Raw genomic sequence first — 20,280 nt, 5'->3', positions numbered from 1 at the left:
AAAGACGAGTGCAACTCCTACTTTCATAGACGTTGCTCCTGCGTCAAAAATTGATATCGAACGGAAAAACCCTTTCAAAATTCGAGAAGTATGCTATGCAAATGAAATGGAGATTGCTTATAAACGATCGCAAAGCATACACAGTAAATGTGCGAACGCGTGTCAGGATAAATATGAGAACAAGAAAGAATCTTTGGTGTCAAATAAAGCCACAAAATCGGTTGATCCTACGCAAGAAGAATGTGTTATTCAAGACTCTGGAAAAGATGTAGAAACTTCTGGCGAATTTTCTCCATCGATAGACAAATTTTGCCGTGCTGCTCGCGTTCTAGGGGTCTGTCTGCCGGCAAAGGAGTTGTATTCATGTTTTCAAATGCAAAAAGGAGTTTGCGATAATGATGAATTTTCTCTTAAACATAAAACCCTTCTCCGTATTTTGAACAAAAGATTTTAGATTCTGATGCTAACGGCAGATCTCCGTGAGAATCTCAACAAGTGCAAACGGCATTCCTTATCAGAAATCATTGAAAAACGAGATATGAGAAATGTTTCAAAATAAAGAAAAGTAATCTTTGGAAGCATTAATCAATCATAAGGCGATAAAAAAAATTTTCCCCGGAATAGGGGCGGACCAATATATTGTAATGTAAAATCTTGCTACCTGTCTTTTCATTTTAAGAAGTTGTAGCTTTTAGCAAGACTTTTGAAGTATTAATCAAACCTAAGGCGATTTTAAAAAAATTTTCCCCAGAATACGGTGGCTATAGTTGTAGCTTTTGACAAGATCACAGTGAATATTCCGGACTAACAAGAGGTTTCAATAACTTTTTCCGCATGCGACTGTCGATGGAGCAATAGTCGGCTGTGCTCGGAAAGGGGCCGCAAGGCGAGAACCAAACACGGGAGCCTGCTCGCTGGCCAAACAGACGGCGATAAGACGCCTCATAAGAGGTGATGGAAAGCCTGTTACCGCGACTTTTAATGAAACCGCTCACTGGCGTTTTGAATCCGTAAATCCTACTGCGTGGGTTGAACAAAAATATTCATGATTAAAATCAAACGCTGAACAAATCTTTGAGTTAGAGACAGATTCAAATTTATCATGATAAAAATATTGAGACTTTGCTCGCTTGAATAAAAGAATTATGTTTACTAAGATTGCTCCAAAGATTCGATTGTTTAACTACATCTTTAAAACCGTAATTACGAAAAATAAAGGCGTATAACGATGCTGAAATTATAGAATTATGAACTTATAAATGCACGAAATTATGAAAGTCTGTATTTTTTCATTTGTACCATGCGTATGAAAATCATTTAAACAGGATCTTCTGAGATCAATTAAAACTGTCTGCGTGACAGGAAGCCATGAATAATTTACTGACAATTTGCAGCATTAATGTGTTTTTATACCAATCATCCACCAACTTCTCTAAACAAACGAAACCCTTTAATTTACAAAACTTTAAAACATATAACGCTTCGCAAAAAAATTAAAAGGAACAAAAGAATTGTGGTTTAGCACAGTCGGACTGCGATTTTAATTTTGCAAGTCGTAGCTTATGTTAGTTTATTCACATATGTAGCTTCTTTAGATAACTCTCAGTTTTCAGTGCATGGACTTGAATTTATAAAAAGAATATGTAAGGGACACGAAATCAGTGTTTCTAGTTTATTTGTCAAAAACGGTTCTTCAAACAGGTGTGATTTTCCCCCATGTGGTAAGTGTAAATCATCCACAAAAACGATCAGTGAACTTTTAGAAGTTTGATGTTGTTATTGTTGTTCTTGCTTTTTTGTTATGATCTATATTTTCTATAATGAGCTTTATAAATTGGAAAAAATTCGGGGAAAGCACCCGCCAGTACATAATTTAAAAAGTATAATAAAACATTAGCGTTTGTGTTGGAGGGCATACTGAAAAATGTTTTGGACCCAACTCAGAGTCATTTTATCCCGAGCTGCTAGGCGAGGATTAAAATAAGCTGTGAGAAGGGCCCAAGAAAATAAACTGTTATTATCATTATCACTTTAAAAGCCAAAAATGAAAAATAACGACAAGTTTGAACGAATGAAGCGAGCGCAGGAGCTAAAATATCCTTTAGCCTGCCAAAAGCTCAACTTTAGCCCGCAAAACACGATGTACCAAAATGCTCAACGAAGTGTTAACAGTGGACAATTTTCTTGCCCGCTTGTCGCAGAGATATTTTTATAGGATCTTACATTGAATAAACAGCATTCGAATGGCAACGAAATAAAGTAGAATTGCTCGAAGGTCCATCTTCTTTAGGTAGAAACTGTGAGAACTTGACACTGAATTTGTCTTGAAGACTTTTAATGACAAACCATTGCTAAACTACAATTATCTGTATTACCTAAAACAACCGATAATAGCTATCTTTTTCTATAGCAGTAAAATGGTACACTTTGCTAAGTACTATATCTTCGATATATACTCGAAAGTCTAGACAAAAGTATTCCACGCATAAAAACAAAGCAAAAGACTACTGGACTTTAAACTTCGAGATCTTTTTTTATTATTTATTGGATCCATACTTCAAGACCTTTCAGCACGTGCTAAAAGCTGTAAAAACAAACAGAAAATTAAAATTAGTTTAGGCGAAATACAATACGTCACATACGATTCCCCCTAGATGTCTAAGGGCATGAATTTAATTATGAAAAACTTGTCATTACTTGTAAGAAATAGAGATCCACATGGCTAAAATAAGGTTGGAAACCGCAGCGACCACTGAAAATGGATGAATAAAGAAACAAATCAGTTAATATCTAAACAAATGAATGATAACAATGACGATGCCTCTTTTTTACATCATATATTTACTGCAATGTCACATAGTTTTGTTATAGGCAGGAATGAAAAAGAAAAGATCTAGTTATTTTTTCCTAAGCTTTGTTGCCTACTTTAGTTAATAAAGTGTAATATAAAAAAAGGAAATAAAAAGGTTGCTAATGTAACTAACGTAGTATCCGATAAATAATGGTAAAAGGACCAAGTGGAGTCTAACTCTGTCTGTAAATGAAAAAATTACTCAGATCTGATTGGTTAAGATAAATGTAGTGCGCCTTAAAGGTGTGAAGATATCATGATATATTATTGTTTTGATCGTACGCGGTTGTTTTGACCGAACGCACGGTTTGAATAAATCATTTTTGCACTTAACGCGCGCGCTTTGCTTCTACTTAATTATGATAAGCTATCTCGTATTTTTTAATGTATATCATTAACACATAATCACATGATTTTTCTCGTGCAATTTGGAATAAATAAGCACATGTTCATTTTTTTAAAGACCACAAATTGCATGCGCCCTACGAGCTCGTGCAATTTTGTTAGTCTTTAAAAAAATTTACTCGTGCTTATTTATTCCAAATTGCACTCGCATGTGATTACCTATACGAATTGGACGACAAGAAGTCCTGTTACCAATTAATCATAACCGTTACAATTTCTTAAAAAAAAAACAAAAACAAAAACAAATGCATGTGGACAAACATCTCCGGTAGAGACAGTGTCTAAGGTATAAAATTCCTCCATTGTGGAAACTCCTCACTTTTTTCAGGATAAGTGGTTGTTGCTATGGTTATTGTGATCAATTCTGTGATGGGTGGATTTTTCTGAGTGGACTTGGTTTTCAACTTGCTTCAACTGTCCGATCACAGGTGTTCGATTACAGCTAACTGTCTGATTACACTGTCCAATTACAACTGTACAGAATGATAAGTGAAAAATAAAGCGGCTAATGCACCAATCACATTTGAGGAAATTGTAATGGTTATGACTTGTATTGTAAATAGTATCTTATTGTTAGTGCTGCATATAGATTCATAGCTATTTGGTTTTGTACAATGGGCTGATGAAAAATAAAACAAAAACTATATTTTCAGTGTCTGTCAGTTCCTTAGGAACTATACTAGATAAATCGAATTGCACTGGGGAAGCCACGCGATTTAATTTGCAAAGATTAAATCGAAGTTATGGTTGTTAATGCAAAATAAGTGATATTTTTCTTGATGCAGTTAGAGATCCTATAATTTTTTTGGAGAATTATTCGTTCCTACCCAGACTTGAGGCTGAGGAGCAGTACTTCACACAATCCATCGATTCTTTAGACTTTTTCTCGTGTCCCCGACAACTGTGTTCTTTCTTCTCACATACACTTTCAATCACAAATGGTGCACCTCCTCCGTCACACTTTTTGCACTCGCCATCCTTAGGTTTCCATTCTGAGAAAGTAACTCCTTAAAAAACATTTATAGAGAAATCTAACTATTACTGAAAGCTACAAAATAGGGGTTTTACTACGTCATGGACAGAATTTCCCGTGGACATAATGATGATATAGATGTACAAATATCACAAAAATTATTGGATCAATTTCAGTATTTGGGCAACTGTCCACCTACCCTTCCCCTAACTCAACAACAGTCAATTGACAACAAGTTAAGGTAAATGTTGGGTTAGGGGAGGGGTAGGTGGGCAGCTACCCAGATACTGATATTGATCCAAATTATTTTAGTATAATTGCTTTGGTGATTATAGAGATGTGTGTGCTCTGATTGGTCGACAATTGCCTCATATCTCGCAATAATCATCTTGCTCGAGGTGATCATAGCAGGGGCGCTAGATTACAAAATGGCATGGGTGCTTCGCGCGCGTTTTGTCAATGTTAAACAAAGAATGATAAATGCAATAGAAGAAGACACAAATCTGAAGAGCACAAAAGATAATAATAAGTTTGGGGTAACACTTTTCAAAAGAAAGATATGTAGTTTTGACTGACTGAATTGAATAAACCTGTTAAATTCTAGTGAAAACTGGCTGCTGATCTCGATACGAGTACTCAAAACAATTCTGACAGAATGGTTTCACAAACAAAACGAATTTACAACAGTTAAAACAATTATTCGCCTCAGATTCGAATGTGTCTCGGGGGTTATTCAACAATATTCACTGAGCCTGAGGCCAATAACTATCAAATAAGTAAAATAAATAATCATGACAATACGACGATCGAAGTACGTTTAATACCGAGTGATATTTTACCAACCGTTGACTCAAAACCAAAAGCAAATGTAAAGTACATATCTATCTATCTATCTACATATGTATATATGTATATATATATATATATATATATATATATATATATATATATATCGAGTCAAGTGAATAGATCTCATCTAACTCTTTCGTAAACATTCATAAACACTCTTAGATCATAACGTGAGTGACATGTCGCCAAATACATGTTCACTAGTTGAACGTTTTATCATTAACTCGAACTAAGTACGAATAACAAATTTAGATTGAGCACTAAATGACTGATCTCCAACAAACTAATCTTGGACGATCTCGAATAAATTCGAACTCGACCTCGAATAAACCTGAATGAATTACACACAACGTAATGTTTTTTTTTACAATTATATAGCAAACTAAACGAAAACAAACCTACAAATTATCTTACAAACAAAAGACGTTACGTAATAACAAAAACCTACAATACGACGAAATAAATAGAAAAAGATTACGTAACGTTAAATAAGCCCAATCCATAAATTAAATTTTCCTTTTCCAAACATGTGTTGTGAATTTAAAGCAGGAATCGGGGAGGACACAATACTTAACCGAAAAACTTTGGTTAACGACCCTTTCACCTTGAATAAGGGTTTTAGTGTATCGGTGCTGATTAAACTGTGGCAAGTTTTCTACCATCTTAGTAGAAAGGAATCTGAAATTGACCATTATCTGTTGGCATATACTGTTAACAGAAGTCACACGTACGTTGTTGATGTTATCCAAGTCGGTTATAGAGTATGGAAAATGATGTGAGATTAAGGGTGCATTCCTTTAGCGCCCACCATTCATTAGAAGCACATTTTTTCATGGTAAACTCAAACGATGGAATTAAAACAGAAGCAAGTATTGATTACGATATGGCTACTTGGGAACCCTGAATACCTGCGATCAGAGGCCTATCGATTAAACATTACAAAATCGATTTTATTTCGTGTTTATCGCAGAATTAGTGGAGCGATTGCCAACAGTCTTTCCGGTTAATATATGAAGTACCTGCCGCTTGTTTAAAATTGAGCACCGCTGGGCAAAATGATTAGTTTCGGATCCTTCGCCCGAAGGAACGCGTTAGATCAGTGATCCAATGATCTGTCTTTACATCACGCAGATCAGTGATCCGATGAATCCCTGTCCAGAGCGGATTTGATAGATCACTGATATGAAAATGGATTTGCACGAAAATCAGAAATCCTGATACGGATTCTCCCAAAGAACGTACCCTAAGTCTGCAATAGGCCTAAGATTTTATGAAGCGAACCACACATCCCGTGCTGAATTTTTCAAGAGTCTCTCGTCTCTCGTCCCGTCGAGTCTTATCGTCGCCACAGGGAGTAGACAAAGAGTCTTAAGCGGTGAAACATTAACTGTTACCGTCGCCACAGGGAGTAGACAAAAGAATCTTAAGCGGTTGAAACACTGACTGCTATCGTCGCCACAGGGAGTTGACAAAGAGTCTTAGGCGGATGAAACATTGACTGTTTTAGTCTCGTGAAACATCACAAGGGTCACGGTGCACTGTAATAAGTGTCAGAAAATCTGTTTGAAGGACCCGTGTTCTAGGCTACTAGAACTGACCGTGGAAAACAGTCAGGGCGTAGGGACCAAAGTAAAAGACTTCTTGTGCCCCTTCAGACTCGAGACGGTCAAACCCGAAACGAGTCCACAACGACTCTCTTTTAACAAATCATAAATGCCAAAGTAAACTGGTTCAATTTAATGAATAGGGCTAAAGAAATTTTTTTGTGTAATGCAACCAATCAGTTTTCGTCGAAGACATTTGGTAACCACAGAATTTGAGGACAACAGAAGCTTGAAATGACACGCTATTGTGAATGCTACGACCAAAAAGATGCAACTAACATTGCTCATCAGTCGCTATGAAAGCCATCATGGGTTGAAAAAAATCAGATCCACTTTCTCTGAAAACAAAAACGGGAAATTTATTTGCGATATCGAAATTAGGATGCCTGCAACAAAAACCGACGATAAACGTATTCAGATTTTTATTGTACGAAAGGTAGAGAGCAAACTTGACATTTTGTTGTTTGCCGTTCGCTTATCGACATGGTCCTAAAGAATTCTTCTAATATGCCAATCTTAGCATTTAAATATTTCTCAGTTGCTTCGCATTAAGTGGAAGAGTTAATTAGTCCAAGGGAAACAATTTTCTTTCACATGGCGTAGACGTCATGATTCATCATTTTTGTAAGTCCACGACGAGTGTCACAAATGTAACTTTCAACCTCGAGCGTTATTTCAACATCCCCTCTTTCACCCACATCTGGTGAGGAGAAACGTGTTAGATTTTACATACCTTGTGCGAAGGATAAACCCACAAATATGAACACAAATATGCGTTCAGGAAACATACTTCCAGCGACTGATTAATTCGAAACGAAGCAAAGCAAGTGGTCAACACAGATTTTAACGGCCTCCTCCAAGGAACGTCACACCCAAGTATCTTGAACACTGTTAAGTTCCGCTTTGTTTTGACTTAACCATGGTAACACATTGAAGAGGGTTAAGAAGCGTGTAGTCATCAGTTGGGAGTACGGAGAATCCATTTCATGCTCGAGTTGTCTTAGAGAGTTCGTTTGAGGTTTCTCTATTCCCATTTCGTTGAAAAAGAGGCTTTAATTACATCACGTAAGTGATCATTGCTTAAATATTAGTATTCAACCGAACCGCGAACCAAATGTAAGCAGAATATTGCTAGTTCAGAAACATGTTTCTCGTGTACATGCGGAATAATGCCAATTAATTCAAAATGAGGTCTGGACTGTGAAACACGTGGCTTCAGTCTCCTTTTCAACGAAATGGGAATAGAGAAGCCTCAAATCAAAACCCCGAAATACGCTTTGTACGAGCATGATCAAGGAGTCGATGACTATCCTTCCAAGTTATTTTGTTTTTATGTGAACGATACAACAATTTTAGGACTGTAGCCCTCTCCTTCACAACAGCAACGTGAAAGGTAGGCGGATGTTATGTTAACTAAGCCGTAGATTGGATCGGACGTAAAATGCGCAAAAATTGAGTTTGCTTGTGTGTGTACATTTTCGGTGTGTGAAAGTGAAATAACGGGTTACTTTTGACCTATTTTTAAACAGAAGTTGGCCGGTCGGAGAAATTCTTTTAGATTGTGTAAATAAATGGTAAATAATTGCTTAAATTGTTGTCAACACGTGTTTTGAGGATGTTTTTCAAGATTTGGTACTTTTCATCGGTTCAAATTTTTTACTTATTTTGAGACGCGACGTCCTGAGATTCGCCTGAAATTTTGAGCTTCAACAGCGGCATTTCGGCGGAATTCAGTGATTATCGAAAATAAATAGATATTCAGCCAAACGGAGTATCCAGTGGGTTGCTTCTCTCTCATATTTTGAAAACGTTCGATTTTTGGTCACATTTGCTCTTAAGAGCTGGGTTGGAGCTCCAAATTCACTCGTAGGAATAGTCTCATCAGAAAATCGTAAGAAAAGCAGTTAAAGCCAACGCAAACGTCAAGTAAATATATATATATATATTTTTTTTTTTTTTCATTAACTCTATCATAAACATTCATTTTTTTTTCATTACATAGCAACTCTGTAACTCTTAGGTCATAACGTGAGTGACATGTTGCCAAATAAATACATGTGGCGTGAATCTAAAGCAGGAAACGGGGAAGACTCCGTCCTTAACCGAAAAACTTTGGGAAACGTTTAAAGGCCCTTTCACCTAGAATAAGGTTTGTAGCGTGTCGGTGCTGATTGAAATCTGGCATGTTTTCTACCATCCTCGTGGAAAAGGGGCCTGCAATTGTTTCCCTGAAATTGAATTATTCGCTCCTCCCCCTACCCGTGAATATTGACCGAGATAAAAAGTCAGGGCCAAGGGATTGAAGTAAAAGACTCCTTGTGCCCCTTCAGACTAGCGACGGTTAAACGGAACTAAGAACTGCATAAGGAATCTTTTCCATCTGTAGACCAGAGGGGGTTAAAGGCTTCAAGCACCTCCTTCGCGCGGGAAACACTTTGCGCTTGATGAATGGGCTGTGAGAAGGGCCCAAACATATTTATGCCCAATAAAATAAACTGTATTGTTATTATCATTATCACTTTGAAAGCCAAAAATGAAAAATGACGACAACTTTGGACAAATAAAGCGAGCGCACGAGCTAAAATATCCTTTAGCCTGTCAAAAGCTCAACTTTAGCCTATAAAACACAATGCACCACAATGCTCAACGAAGTGTTAACGATGATAATTTCCTTGCCCGCTTGTCGCAGAGATATCTTTATCGGATCTTATATTGGATAAAAAACATTCGAATGGAAACAAAATAAAGTAGAATTTCTCGAAGGTCTACCTTCTTTAGGTAGAAACTGTGAGAACTTGACACTGAATTTGTCTTAAAAGACTTTTAATGACAAAATGACAAACCATTGCTAACCTACAATTATCTTTTCAAGGTTTAAAATAATTCTCCCAAAAAAGGAAAAGAATAGCTCAAGGAAAGAATATCTTATACATTCCACGGGCTATAATCTAACGAGTAGTTAAAAAAGCAATGAATTGAAAGACAGGAGTGCAGTATTACCTAAAACACCCGAGAATAGCTATCTTTTTCTATAGCAGTAAAAGTGCACACTTTGCTAAGTATTATATTTTCGATATATACTCGAACAGTCTAGACAAAAGTATTCCACGCATAAAAACAAAGAAAAATACTACTGGACTTTAAACTTCGAGTTTTTTTTTTATTGGATCCATACTTCAAGACCTCTCAGCACGTGCTAAAAGCTGTAAAAACAAACAGAAAATTAAAATTAGTTTAGGCGAAATACAATACGTCTCATACGATTCCCCCTAGATGTCTATGGGCATGAATTTAATTATGAAAAACTTATCATTACTTGTAAGAAATAGAGATCCACATGGCCAGAATAAGGTTGGAAACCGCAGCGACCACTGAAAATGAATGAATAAAGAAATAAATTAGTAAATATATAAACAAATGAATGATAGCAATGACGATACCTCTTTTATTACAATATATATTTGCTGCACTATTACATAGTTTTGCTATGGGCAGGAATGAAAACAAAAGATTTAGTTATTTTTTTCTAAGTTTTGTTGCCTACTTTAGTTAATAAAGTGTAATAAAAAAGAAATAAAAAAGTTGCTGATGCAACTAACGTAACATTCAATAAATAATGGTAATAGGACCAAGTGTAGTCCAGTTCTCTCTGTAATCATGCGAGTGATTAACAAAATCGGGCGACCGCCAAGCGGGAGTCCAATTTGTCAGTCACTAGCACGATTACTGACAGAATTGGACTACAAGAATTCCTGTTACCAATTAATCATAATTGGTACAATTTCCCAAAGAAAAAACATGCATTTTGGACAAACAACTCCGGTATAGAGAGTGTCTAAAGTAAAAAATTCCTCCATTTTTGAAATTCCCCAGTTTTTTTCAGGATGAATGGTTGTTGCTATGGTTATTGTGATCAATTCTGTTATTGGTGGATTTTGTTCGGTGGACTGAGTATGATTGGCTACTGATCACAGGTGTCCGATTACAGCCAACTGTCCGATTACAGCTGAACAGAATGATTAGTGAAGAATAAAGCAGCTAATGCACTAATCACATTTGAGGAAAACGTAATGGTTACGATTAGTATTGTAAGTAGTATCTTATTATGCGTAGTTATTTGGTTCTGTACGATGGGCTGATCAAACATAAAAAAGAACTATATTTCCAGTGTCAGTCAGTTCCTTAGGAATCATACTACAGAAATCGAATTGCACTGAGGGAGCCACGCCATTCAATTTACAAAGATGTAATCGAAGTAATGGTGGTTAATGCAGAACATTAAGAGTTTTTAAGTGATGCTTTTCTTGATGCAGTTAGAGATCCGATGAATTTTTATAGAGAATTATCCTTTCCTACCCAGACTTGAGGCTGAGGGGCAATACGTCACACAATCCTTTGAGTCTTTAGACTTGTACTTATGTCCCCGACAGCTGTGTTCTTTCTTCTTACATACACCTTCAACCACAAATGGTCCACCTCCTCCGTCACACTTTTTGCACTCGCCATCCTTAGGTTTCCATTCTGAGAAAGTAACTCCTAAAAAAATATTTAACATAAATCTAACTATTACTGAAAGCTACAAAACAGGGGTTTTACTGCATCATGGACAAACTTCCCGTGGACAAAGTAATGATATAAATGTGAAAATATAAAATAAATTTTTTTTTAGTATACTTGCTCAAATGATTATAGAGATGAACGCACTCTGATTGGTCGAGAATTGCCATCTTTCTCGCTATTTAAGAATTTTTTCATGCTTAGCGTGCGTGTATCGAATTATGGATGCACGCGGGAAGTTTGGAGAGCACGAAAAAATGCAACTCTGACGAGTACAAAAGATGATAATGAGTTTAGGTTAACACTTTTCAAAAGAAAGCGTTCTTGCCATGAAGTATTTGCTGATTGGATTGAATGAACTTGTTAAATTCTGGTGGAAATTGGATGCTGATCTCGATACAAGAGTTAAGTTTTTAAAAGAATGGTTTCAAAAACAAAACGAATTTACAACAGAATTCGAAAGCACCCGAGCAATTATACCAAAACAGTTATTCGCATTTATACTAAAACAATTATTCGCCTCAGACTCGACTTCGTCTCTGGGGTTATTTAACAATATTCACTGAGCCTGAGGCCAATAACTATCAAATATAGATAAAATAAGTAAAGTAAATAGGGATATGTTGACATTATCCACAGAGCTTGAAGATAACATCATTTTGGTATACCTGTACGGTAATAATCAGAGATACCTCGTTCCTCATTAATCATCACAAAATCGCGAAGTGCACGACGAGTTTTACAATTTGTACTTTTAAGAATAATTTCATTCCTTGTGAGGTATTATTCAACCAATAATCAATCAGAGTGCGACTCTTAATAAATTAATGATACTAACCGACTGCTTCATAGGTGTATTTTTTTGTGTAACTGTGTAGTAATGCTTCCATATCAATTAAAACCAGGCATACTTTGACTTTTGCAATCGGCCAATCTCCAGCCGCCTTTTTGAAAGTCACTTCTGAAAACATCACCATAGGGCTGTAAATCTTCAATTTATCACATAACTGTAGCGAGAAAATAAAGTAAATGCTAATCACTATCAACGTTTGCTTTTCACTAGAAAATATTTTTAACAAAGACCGAACATTTAAATCGGGATGTTTGACCGTATCGACTAGACTCTTGCGCTTTCTACAAGTTTCGCTTCCGTTTTCCGAGCAGGAAAAAAGCTCGTTCAGTCGTGACTCAAGGTACAAACCTCGATCTCGGTTAGTAAGAGGTATTTATTGTCTTTTTCCCATCATTGTTCTAAGCCTGAGGTTATACACCAACTATTCAACAAAACGGTAAACACTTACGATATCTGTGAGATTTTTTCTCAAGTCCTGATAAATTGTTGAGGAGCTATCATTCAAGCTAGCGTTCCAACGATCTTCTTGTAGCTGAATAGTATACCTGCCGCATGCTGAAATAAAACAAAAAGCATTATCAAGTCACAAACAAGAAATGTACGCCATGTTATATGTTCTTAAACCCAGAGGCTACTAAGTGCAGGCAAGGTGAACAAAACGAAATGCGGGTGGACAGCGAAACCCGACGACTCTTTCATTTGAAAAAATCAAGAAAGACTGATTAGGTCCACAAGGACCTCCAAACTTGACTGGCGTTTTCAGTCCTACAGTCACCTACCGATCGATAGTGAAGATTGTCGCGACAAAAACCACTTGTGGATCGCGTATGTAGAAAGTTCGTAGTGCGGATAGCAAATCAAAACGTTTCAGTGAAATAAAGCAAATGCATACATCAAAATCCATAAAAAGACAATTTCGCACGCCGAAACAGCTATTAGTGGATATTTAGCCTGCAAAATGCGCCACAATGCCCGACAAAGTGAGAATAGTAATGAGATGGTCATCCTCTTTAATTTCTGTTTTCGTTTTCTTTTTTGTTTGTCCCTCTTCTGTTCCTCTTCTGAGAATTTAGTCGTAATTGTGCTAAAAAAGAAATAATTTTTCAACTAACGCCGGCACCCACTGAAGGATATTATTCATTTTCTTTAACTTGCGTCAACGCTCAAAGATTTTTGGTTTTGTCAATGGTTATTTGATAGGACAACTAAAATAGTGAGGAAGTATCTTTGAAGGATAAAGAAAAGGTATCCAAAAACTCCTGTAACAATTAGATTGAAGTAATATAAGTAAACCTTGGAAAGCGTGAAGGAAAAATGCGTTTATAGAGCTAAGTTCACTTACATGAGTCTGCAGTTGGCTCTTCGTCTACACGACAATCTCTTTGTGGAGTTGCTGAGGTGGGCTTGAACTGCGCTGGGGTTGACATATTTAACGCTGTGGTCTGCGACACTAGCGAATTGAGTTAACGCCTCAGTATCTAACAGATATTTAACAACTATTCACCGAAGTTGAGGTGGCTATTAGTGGATATTTACCTTGCCACTTCGCATCTCGGTAAATATCCACTGCTGGTTACCAACACTGTTTCAGTATATATGAGAACAGTGAGATAACAGTGAGCACAAAAATAAGACTTAAACTAATTTAATTCTGCAACGTATTCTTGATAAGACTAATTAACTTAAGAAAACAAATTGTGCATTTTTGTCTTTTCATTTTGGAGAGGATATTCTATATTAAAAGAATACAAGCAGTTTATACATATTTACATTCTTATGTCGAAAGACACGCAGGTTGCGCTACGAGTAAAAAGTGTTTTCAGAAACTGTTAGATATGAAGAACATGCCATAGTGACTGATTTTAAACGCAGGACCTTCTTTTGGGTAACGTGACAAAACAGTGTTGCTTTGGCAGGTCGTTTTTCTCATTCCACAATCATGTATCACAACTTTTCTCAAGCGTGTCCCATTCCTCTTTGGATCATTTCACGTTAAACATACTGCGAATTTTCTTAGCTCTGCTACCATCTCTCCTTTTTACTATTTTTTCAATTTTTCCTGAAAAAGGGTACAGGAATGTTTTAAGGTGTCACGCCAGTCGCTACACACGCGCCTGCCTCATGACAATACGTTTAATACCGTGTGATATATTGCCAACCGTTCAATCAAAACCAAACGCATATGTCAAGTAAATATAAATAAATCTATATGTGTGTGTGTGTGTATGTGTCATTGAGTCAAGTAAATAGATATAACCTAACTCTTTCATAAACATTCATTTTTTTCATTACATAGCAACTCTTTAACTCTTAGGTCACAACGTGAGTGACATGTCGCCGAATACATGTGGCGTGAATTTATAGCAGGAACCGGTGGGGACTCCGTACTTTAACTTAAATCTTTGGTATGGGATGAGCCATGGGAGACTTTTAATGATCCTTTCACCTACGATAAGGTTTTAGCTTATCGATGCTGATCAAAATCTGGCAAGTTTTCTACCATCTTAATAGAAAGTGGCCTGAAATTGTTTGCCTGAAATTGATCATGATCTCTTGGCATATATTGTTTACAGAAGTCACACGTACAATGTTGATGTTATCCACGTTTGGCAGAGAGTATGGAAAATTATGTGAGATTGAGTCTGCGATAGACCTTAGATTTTATGAAGCGAACTACACATCCCTTGCTGAATTTTTCAAGAGTCTCTCGTATCTCGTCTGATCGAGTCTAGTGGTCGACACGGGGAGTAGACAATGAGTCTTAAGCGGACGAAACATTGACTGTTTTAATCACGTGAATCATCACAAGGGTTACGGTGCACTGTAATGAGTGCCAGAAAATATGTTTGAAAGAACCGTGTTCAAGGCAACTAGAATTGACCATGAAAAAAAGTCAGGGCGAAGAGACTAAAGTAAAAGACTCCTTGTGCCCCTTCAGACTCGAGACGGTCAAACGCAAAACGAGTCCACAACAACTCTTTTTCTAATAAATCTTAAATGCCAAAGGAAACTGGCTCAATTTAATGAATGGGGCTAAGGTATTCTTGTGTAAGGGCCGGGTCGCATTACGGACCAATTTTTATTTTGGCTTGAAAAAATCGGCTAGAAAATCAAATTGCATCAAACCGGAAATGAAAATAAAATTGAGCTTACGGCCGGGTCGCACTACGGACCAATTTTCGTTTTGGCTTGAAAAAATCGGGCTGGAAAATCAAACTGCATCAGACCGAAAATAAAAATAAGATTGAGCTTATACGGTCGCATTTCAACGAGTGAAAATGCAAGCGTCAATCACACAGGGGAAATTTAAGCGGTGAAATTTTGTTCAGTCACGACAGGGTAACAGTGACTCTTCTTTGTTCGGCGCTCACATCAGGCCAAATTGAGGGTGCCGGTGTTGCCCAGGTCCTGAAGGAAGAAATACTTCTCACTTCTTGGCATTTGATGGCCGTAGTAAGGAAAGGGAAAATCTCGCCCGTCCATGCTGTAGCTTCGAACCGCACGCAATGAAAACGTCAGTGTAAATGATGAAATTTCGCTCTCTTTTTCACTTTCGAGACCTTGTCGTCTATATTAGGAGTCACTTTTTTCAACTGTTGACAGCTTTGGCAGCGGGCTCCTTTGATTTTTCGAGATTTGGAAAAATTGGTCTGCCCAACCGAAGCACACAGGCGTCTTTGATGTTTTTTTTTTCACGATTTTGAAATTTTTGAAAATTCACAAATGAGGGGTCTTATCAGAAAAGAAGGTGTGTTGACAGATTCAGTCTCTAGAGTAAACAAGTTTCTGCTAAATCGTCTGTAATGCGACCCGGCCCTAATCAACCAGTTTTCATCGAGGACATTTGGTAACAAAAGAAATTGAGGACAACCGAAGCTTGAAACGACGCGCCATAGTTTCGAATGATAAGAAACCATTACCAGTGAGATATGTATGACCAAAAGATGTAACTAACTTAGCTTATCGGTCGCTATGACCTCTTCAAAGCTATTATAAGTTGAAATAAATTAGATCCACGTTCTCCAAAAACAAAAACGGGAAATTGACTTCTGAGATCGAAATTAGGATGCCTACAACAGAAACGAAAAAAACGTATTCAGATTTTTAACTTTTCTGTTCGAAAGGCAGAGCGGAGGAAACTTGACATTTTGTTGTTTGCCGTTTGCACCAACATGGTCCTAAAAAATCCTCCTAATATGCCAATCTTAGCACTTAAATGTTTCTTAGTTGCTTTGCATTAAGTGGAAGAGTTATTCAAGGAAAACAGTTTTCTTTCACATGGCGTAAACGTCATGATTCATACCATAAGTCCACGACGAGTGTCACAAATGCAACATCCAACCTCCAGCGTTATTTCAACATACCCTCTTTCAACCACATCTAGTGGGGAGAAATGCGTTGACGTTTACATACCTTGTGTGAAGGATAAACCCACAAATATGAATACAGTTATGTGCTCAGGAAACATCTTTCCAGGGACTAATTAGTTCGAAACGAAGCAAAGCAAGTAGTCAACACAAATTTTTAACGGCGTCCCCTGAGAAACCTGACACCCAACTACTTTGGACAGTTCAGTTCCGTGTTTTCCTTCTTTGTTTTAAGTAACCATGGTAACACATTGACTTACACTCGAAGAGAGGTAAAAAACGTGTCGATATTAGTTGAGAGTATGGAGAACACATTTCATGCTCGAGTTGCCTTCGAGAGTTCGGTTAAGTTAAGTTAAGCTATCAATAAACACGCATGACGAGCTTTGCTCAAGAAAAAAATTCTCACCAGGGAAGCCTTAAATGATCCATAGGCTTGTCAATGTAAAGCGAGAGGACTCAATTAGCAAGTGAAAGAGAGGTGTTTGGCTTCGAAAGTGAAATTAATTAATTAAACATGCGCGAGGATCCGCGCGGCTTGCGCGTTAGCGAGTGCCACGTAAATTTTAGACTCTTTCGCACAATTTTTGCTTTGGAAATAACTACGCAATCATAGCATGAATGACAATTTTCACAATTGCAAAATGATTCAGCGACAGAAACGGCTTAGCTAAACCCAAACGTGTCATGACACTTAAGGATAGCCTGTTTAGACTGCGCGACTTGAGAATCAAGCAACAGATGTTGAACCCGGCATGTTGTGTCTGTCCACATATTTATTGGTTTGTGACACAAAGAGCGATTATCTGTTCTGCCACAACAATGCCAAAGTTAAATTGTGACAGCTAACTAATATTCTACTCTGATCAGACCTTTGACTCTGGGTAAGCAAGGGAGGCCGAGAGATGGGTTTTTTTCCCTCTTTGCATATCTATAAAAACCTTCCAAGAACTACTTTATTCAGAAAACTAAAGTGTCCAGATCCATCAATGATTCCTTTGCCGGCAGAAGTCAAAGAATGTTCACAAAAGTTAATTCGATTGACAAGCTACATACTGATATAGCTAACTGATCTGTTGTATAAGCGTTTCCTCTTACATGCTAGCATGGAGATTTGCTGTTCATTTAAATCGTTCGCTGATGGGACTTTTGGGTATAGTTATCGAGAAGACCGACGTTGCATATCTCAGGTCGTTCCCTTGCGTAGTTGTAAAAGAGACATTTCAAGTCACTTGCGGAGATCCAGAAACTGAAGTTGATCTTATTATGTCACGTGCCGGCATCTCGAGACGCCAAAAGATATCGATGATTTTACAATTTGCCCAACTCATAGATCGAATCTCGTTACCGAGACGTTGCATGACAATCGTGACACATGTAAATTCAAAGATGAATCAACCTCCGAATTGCCGAGAGATGGGTTTTTTTCCCTCTTTGCATATCTATAAAAACCTTCCAAGAACTACTGTATTCAGAAAACTAAAGGGGATTAAGTTTAAGTTTGACAGAAATACCGAAGGTCAAGTAAATTCGTTACATGAGGTCACACAACTCGGGTAATATTCAGGATGAAAATTTGCATATTTGAGCGGTCGAACGAAAAAAATAATTTCTCGAAAACTAAAATATATTTTCGCTAAAAAACTACACCACAATTATGAGGAAATATTTGGCTACAACATATGAAAGTTGGAGAGAAAACGATTTTTGGGCGACTTGCCACAATATTTCAAATTTGTTCGATGGATGCTGACATCCTCTCTTAACTTGAGATACGAGACGTAACATCGGTCATAGATTGTAAAAGAGGTTTGTGAGTAAAGAACCTTTTCGACTTGTCTCTGTTTATTTTCTCGCAGCCTAATACATGTAGTTAGCAATGCTCGCAGCGGCGCGCCAGGAAGCGCCAGCAAGAAAAAAACTTCTACGATTATACTCCTTCAATAATTGCTTTAAAGTACATCACTTCCTTAGCATTTGACCAATTATGTGCTGCCAGCGAAGTTGCAAAAAAAGCTTCGTTATAAATTTCTTTACAGGAAAATATTATCGGGGGAAAAAACGAGTTCTGCTGCGCTATGTGATGCATGAGTGTTCTAATCGCGGTTACAGCTTGCTGTTGTTTGCGGTGTTATCTTCCGGAGTGGACATACTATGACTACATTTTTGTTAGCGTTTAAAAATCGAAAAATACATGGTTTTGGTGAAATACTTCATCCGTTTTAACTCTGAGCCACTGTCGAGTTGTGTGTATCAATTGAATGGGTTAGCAAATTTGCATTATAAGTTTCGCGAAGGGCTAGAGGAAAAAGTTGACTCCACGCGAGTGAAGCCGACGCTCTAGGTCGGCGTCGATCCTACATTATCCTTTGTAAAAAAAAGTTTCAATCATTTAGTTGAATTGAAGTAAACATGAGTTGTTGGTGCCACGCGAGGATTTAACCTTGAAAAATGCAAGCACGCGAGTGAAGCTGCGAAATTTTCTCAGCTCTGCTTCCATCTCTCTACTTTTTTTTCAATTTTTTCCTGAAAAAGGATACAGGAATGTTTTAGGATGTCGCTGCACACGCGCCTGCCTCATGACAAAACTACGATCGAAGTACGTTTAATACCGAGTGATATATTGCCAACTGTTCAATCAAAACCAAAAGCAAATGTCAAGTAAATATATATTTACCTGGTATGGGATGAGCTATGGGAAACGTTTAATGACCCTTTCACCTAGATTAAGGTTTTAGCGTATCGATGCTGATTGAAATCTGGCAAGTTTTCTACCATCCCAGTAGAAAGGGACCTAAATTTGTTTGCCTGAAATTGATCATGACCTCTTAGAATATCTGTTAACAGAAGTCACACGTGCAATGTTGATGTTATCCTGGTCTGGCAGAGAGTATGGAAAATTATGTGAGATTAAGTCTGCTATAGGCCTAAGATTTGATGAAGCAAACCATACATCCCTCGCTGAATTTTCCGAGTCTCTCGTATCTCGTCTCTTCGAGTCTTACGATCGCCACCAGAAGTAGATTAAGAGTCTTAAGAGATTGAAACATTAACTGTTTTAATCACATGAAACATCACAAGGGTTACGGCGCTCTGTGATGACTGTCAGAAAATATTGACCCATGTTCTAGGCAGTCAGAATTGACAGTGAAAAACAGTTAGGGCGAAGAGACTAAAGTAAAAGACTCCTTCTGCCCCTTCAGACTCGCGACGGTCAAACGAAAAATGAGTGCGCAACAACTCTTTTTTTGTGTAATTAATCAGTTTTCGTCGAGGACATCTGGTAACCAAAGAAATTGGTTACCAAGCCGAGCTTGAAACGATGCTTTATGATATATATAGGATAAGTTACCGTTACTAGGTACGACCAAAAGATGCAACCAACATTGCCCTTTAGACGCTATGACCCCCTCAAAGCCATTATAGGTTGAAAAAAATTAGATCCACGTTCTCTGAAAACAGAAACGGGATATTTACTTCTGACATCGAAATTAGGATGCCTACGACTGAAACCGACGATAAACATATTCAAATTTTTACAGAAGATTGTTCGAAAGACAGAGACTGCAAACTTGACGTTTTATCATTTGCCGTGCGCAACTTCAAATCTCGAGCGTTATTTCAGCATCCCCTCTTTCACCCACATCTGGTGGGGAGAAATACGTTAACATTTACTTACCTTGTGCGATGGATAAACCCACAAATATGAACACAGTCATGTGCTCAGTAAACATGTTTCCAGCGACTGCTTAGTTCGAAACGAAGCAAAGAAAGTGGTTGACACAAATTTTTACGGCGTCCTCTGAGAAACCTGACTCCGA

The 20,280-nt window shown here is 37.5% G+C and overlaps 1 protein-coding gene and 1 long non-coding RNA gene across 3 annotated transcripts; both read right to left on the bottom strand.

Annotated features, from left to right (window-relative positions):
• Window positions 1-2,318: 2,318 nt before the first annotated feature.
• On the bottom strand, window positions 2,319-2,753 carry LOC136279871 (uncharacterized). Its single transcript, XR_010717038.1, has 2 exons — window positions 2,698-2,753; window positions 2,319-2,584 (listed from the first exon to the last, which is right to left on the bottom strand). It is a non-coding gene; the product is annotated as an uncharacterized lncRNA (long non-coding RNA).
• Window positions 2,754-9,488: 6,735 nt separating this feature from the next.
• On the bottom strand, window positions 9,489-20,280 carry LOC131773776 (uncharacterized). Of its 2 annotated transcripts, none has more exons than XM_066164038.1 (7): window positions 20,139-20,280; window positions 13,435-13,542; window positions 12,541-12,647; window positions 12,078-12,246; window positions 11,039-11,218; window positions 9,999-10,053; window positions 9,489-9,885 (listed from the first exon to the last, which is right to left on the bottom strand). In XM_066164038.1, the coding sequence occupies exons 1-7, from the start codon at window positions 20,191-20,193 to the stop codon at window positions 9,879-9,881; spliced, it is 681 nt and encodes a 226-aa protein (XP_066020135.1). In that variant the 5' UTR covers window positions 20,194-20,280; the 3' UTR covers window positions 9,489-9,878. The 2 variants fall into 2 exon arrangements, with proteins under 2 accessions (XP_066020135.1, XP_066020136.1); XM_066164039.1 differs by lacking the exon at window positions 20,139-20,280 and adding an exon at window positions 16,506-16,641.

Source organism: Pocillopora verrucosa, chromosome 3 (genome assembly GCF_036669915.1).
Source record: "Pocillopora verrucosa isolate sample1 chromosome 3, ASM3666991v2, whole genome shotgun sequence".
NCBI classification, from domain to species: Eukaryota; Metazoa; Cnidaria; class Anthozoa; order Scleractinia; family Pocilloporidae; genus Pocillopora; species Pocillopora verrucosa.
The sequence above is the reverse complement of the archived record's forward strand: the minus strand, read 5'-3'. Positions and strand labels throughout refer to the sequence as shown.

What these genes read in the sequence shown, in the direction of transcription:
- LOC131773776 (XM_066164038.1), bottom strand. Translation starts at nt 20,193, where the DNA reads ATGTTTACTGAGCACATGACTGTGTTCATATTTGTGGGTTTATCCATC. An exon ending in GGGTTTATCCATCGCACAAG is followed by an intron (nt 13,543 to 20,138) that starts GTAAGTAAATGT and finishes TCAATTCGCTAG; the next exon opens with TGTCGCAGACCACAGCGTTA. An exon ending in ATACACCTATGAAGCAGTCG is followed by an intron (nt 11,219 to 12,077) that starts GTTAGTATCATT and finishes ATATTTTTTTAG; the next exon opens with GAGTTACTTTCTCAGAATGG.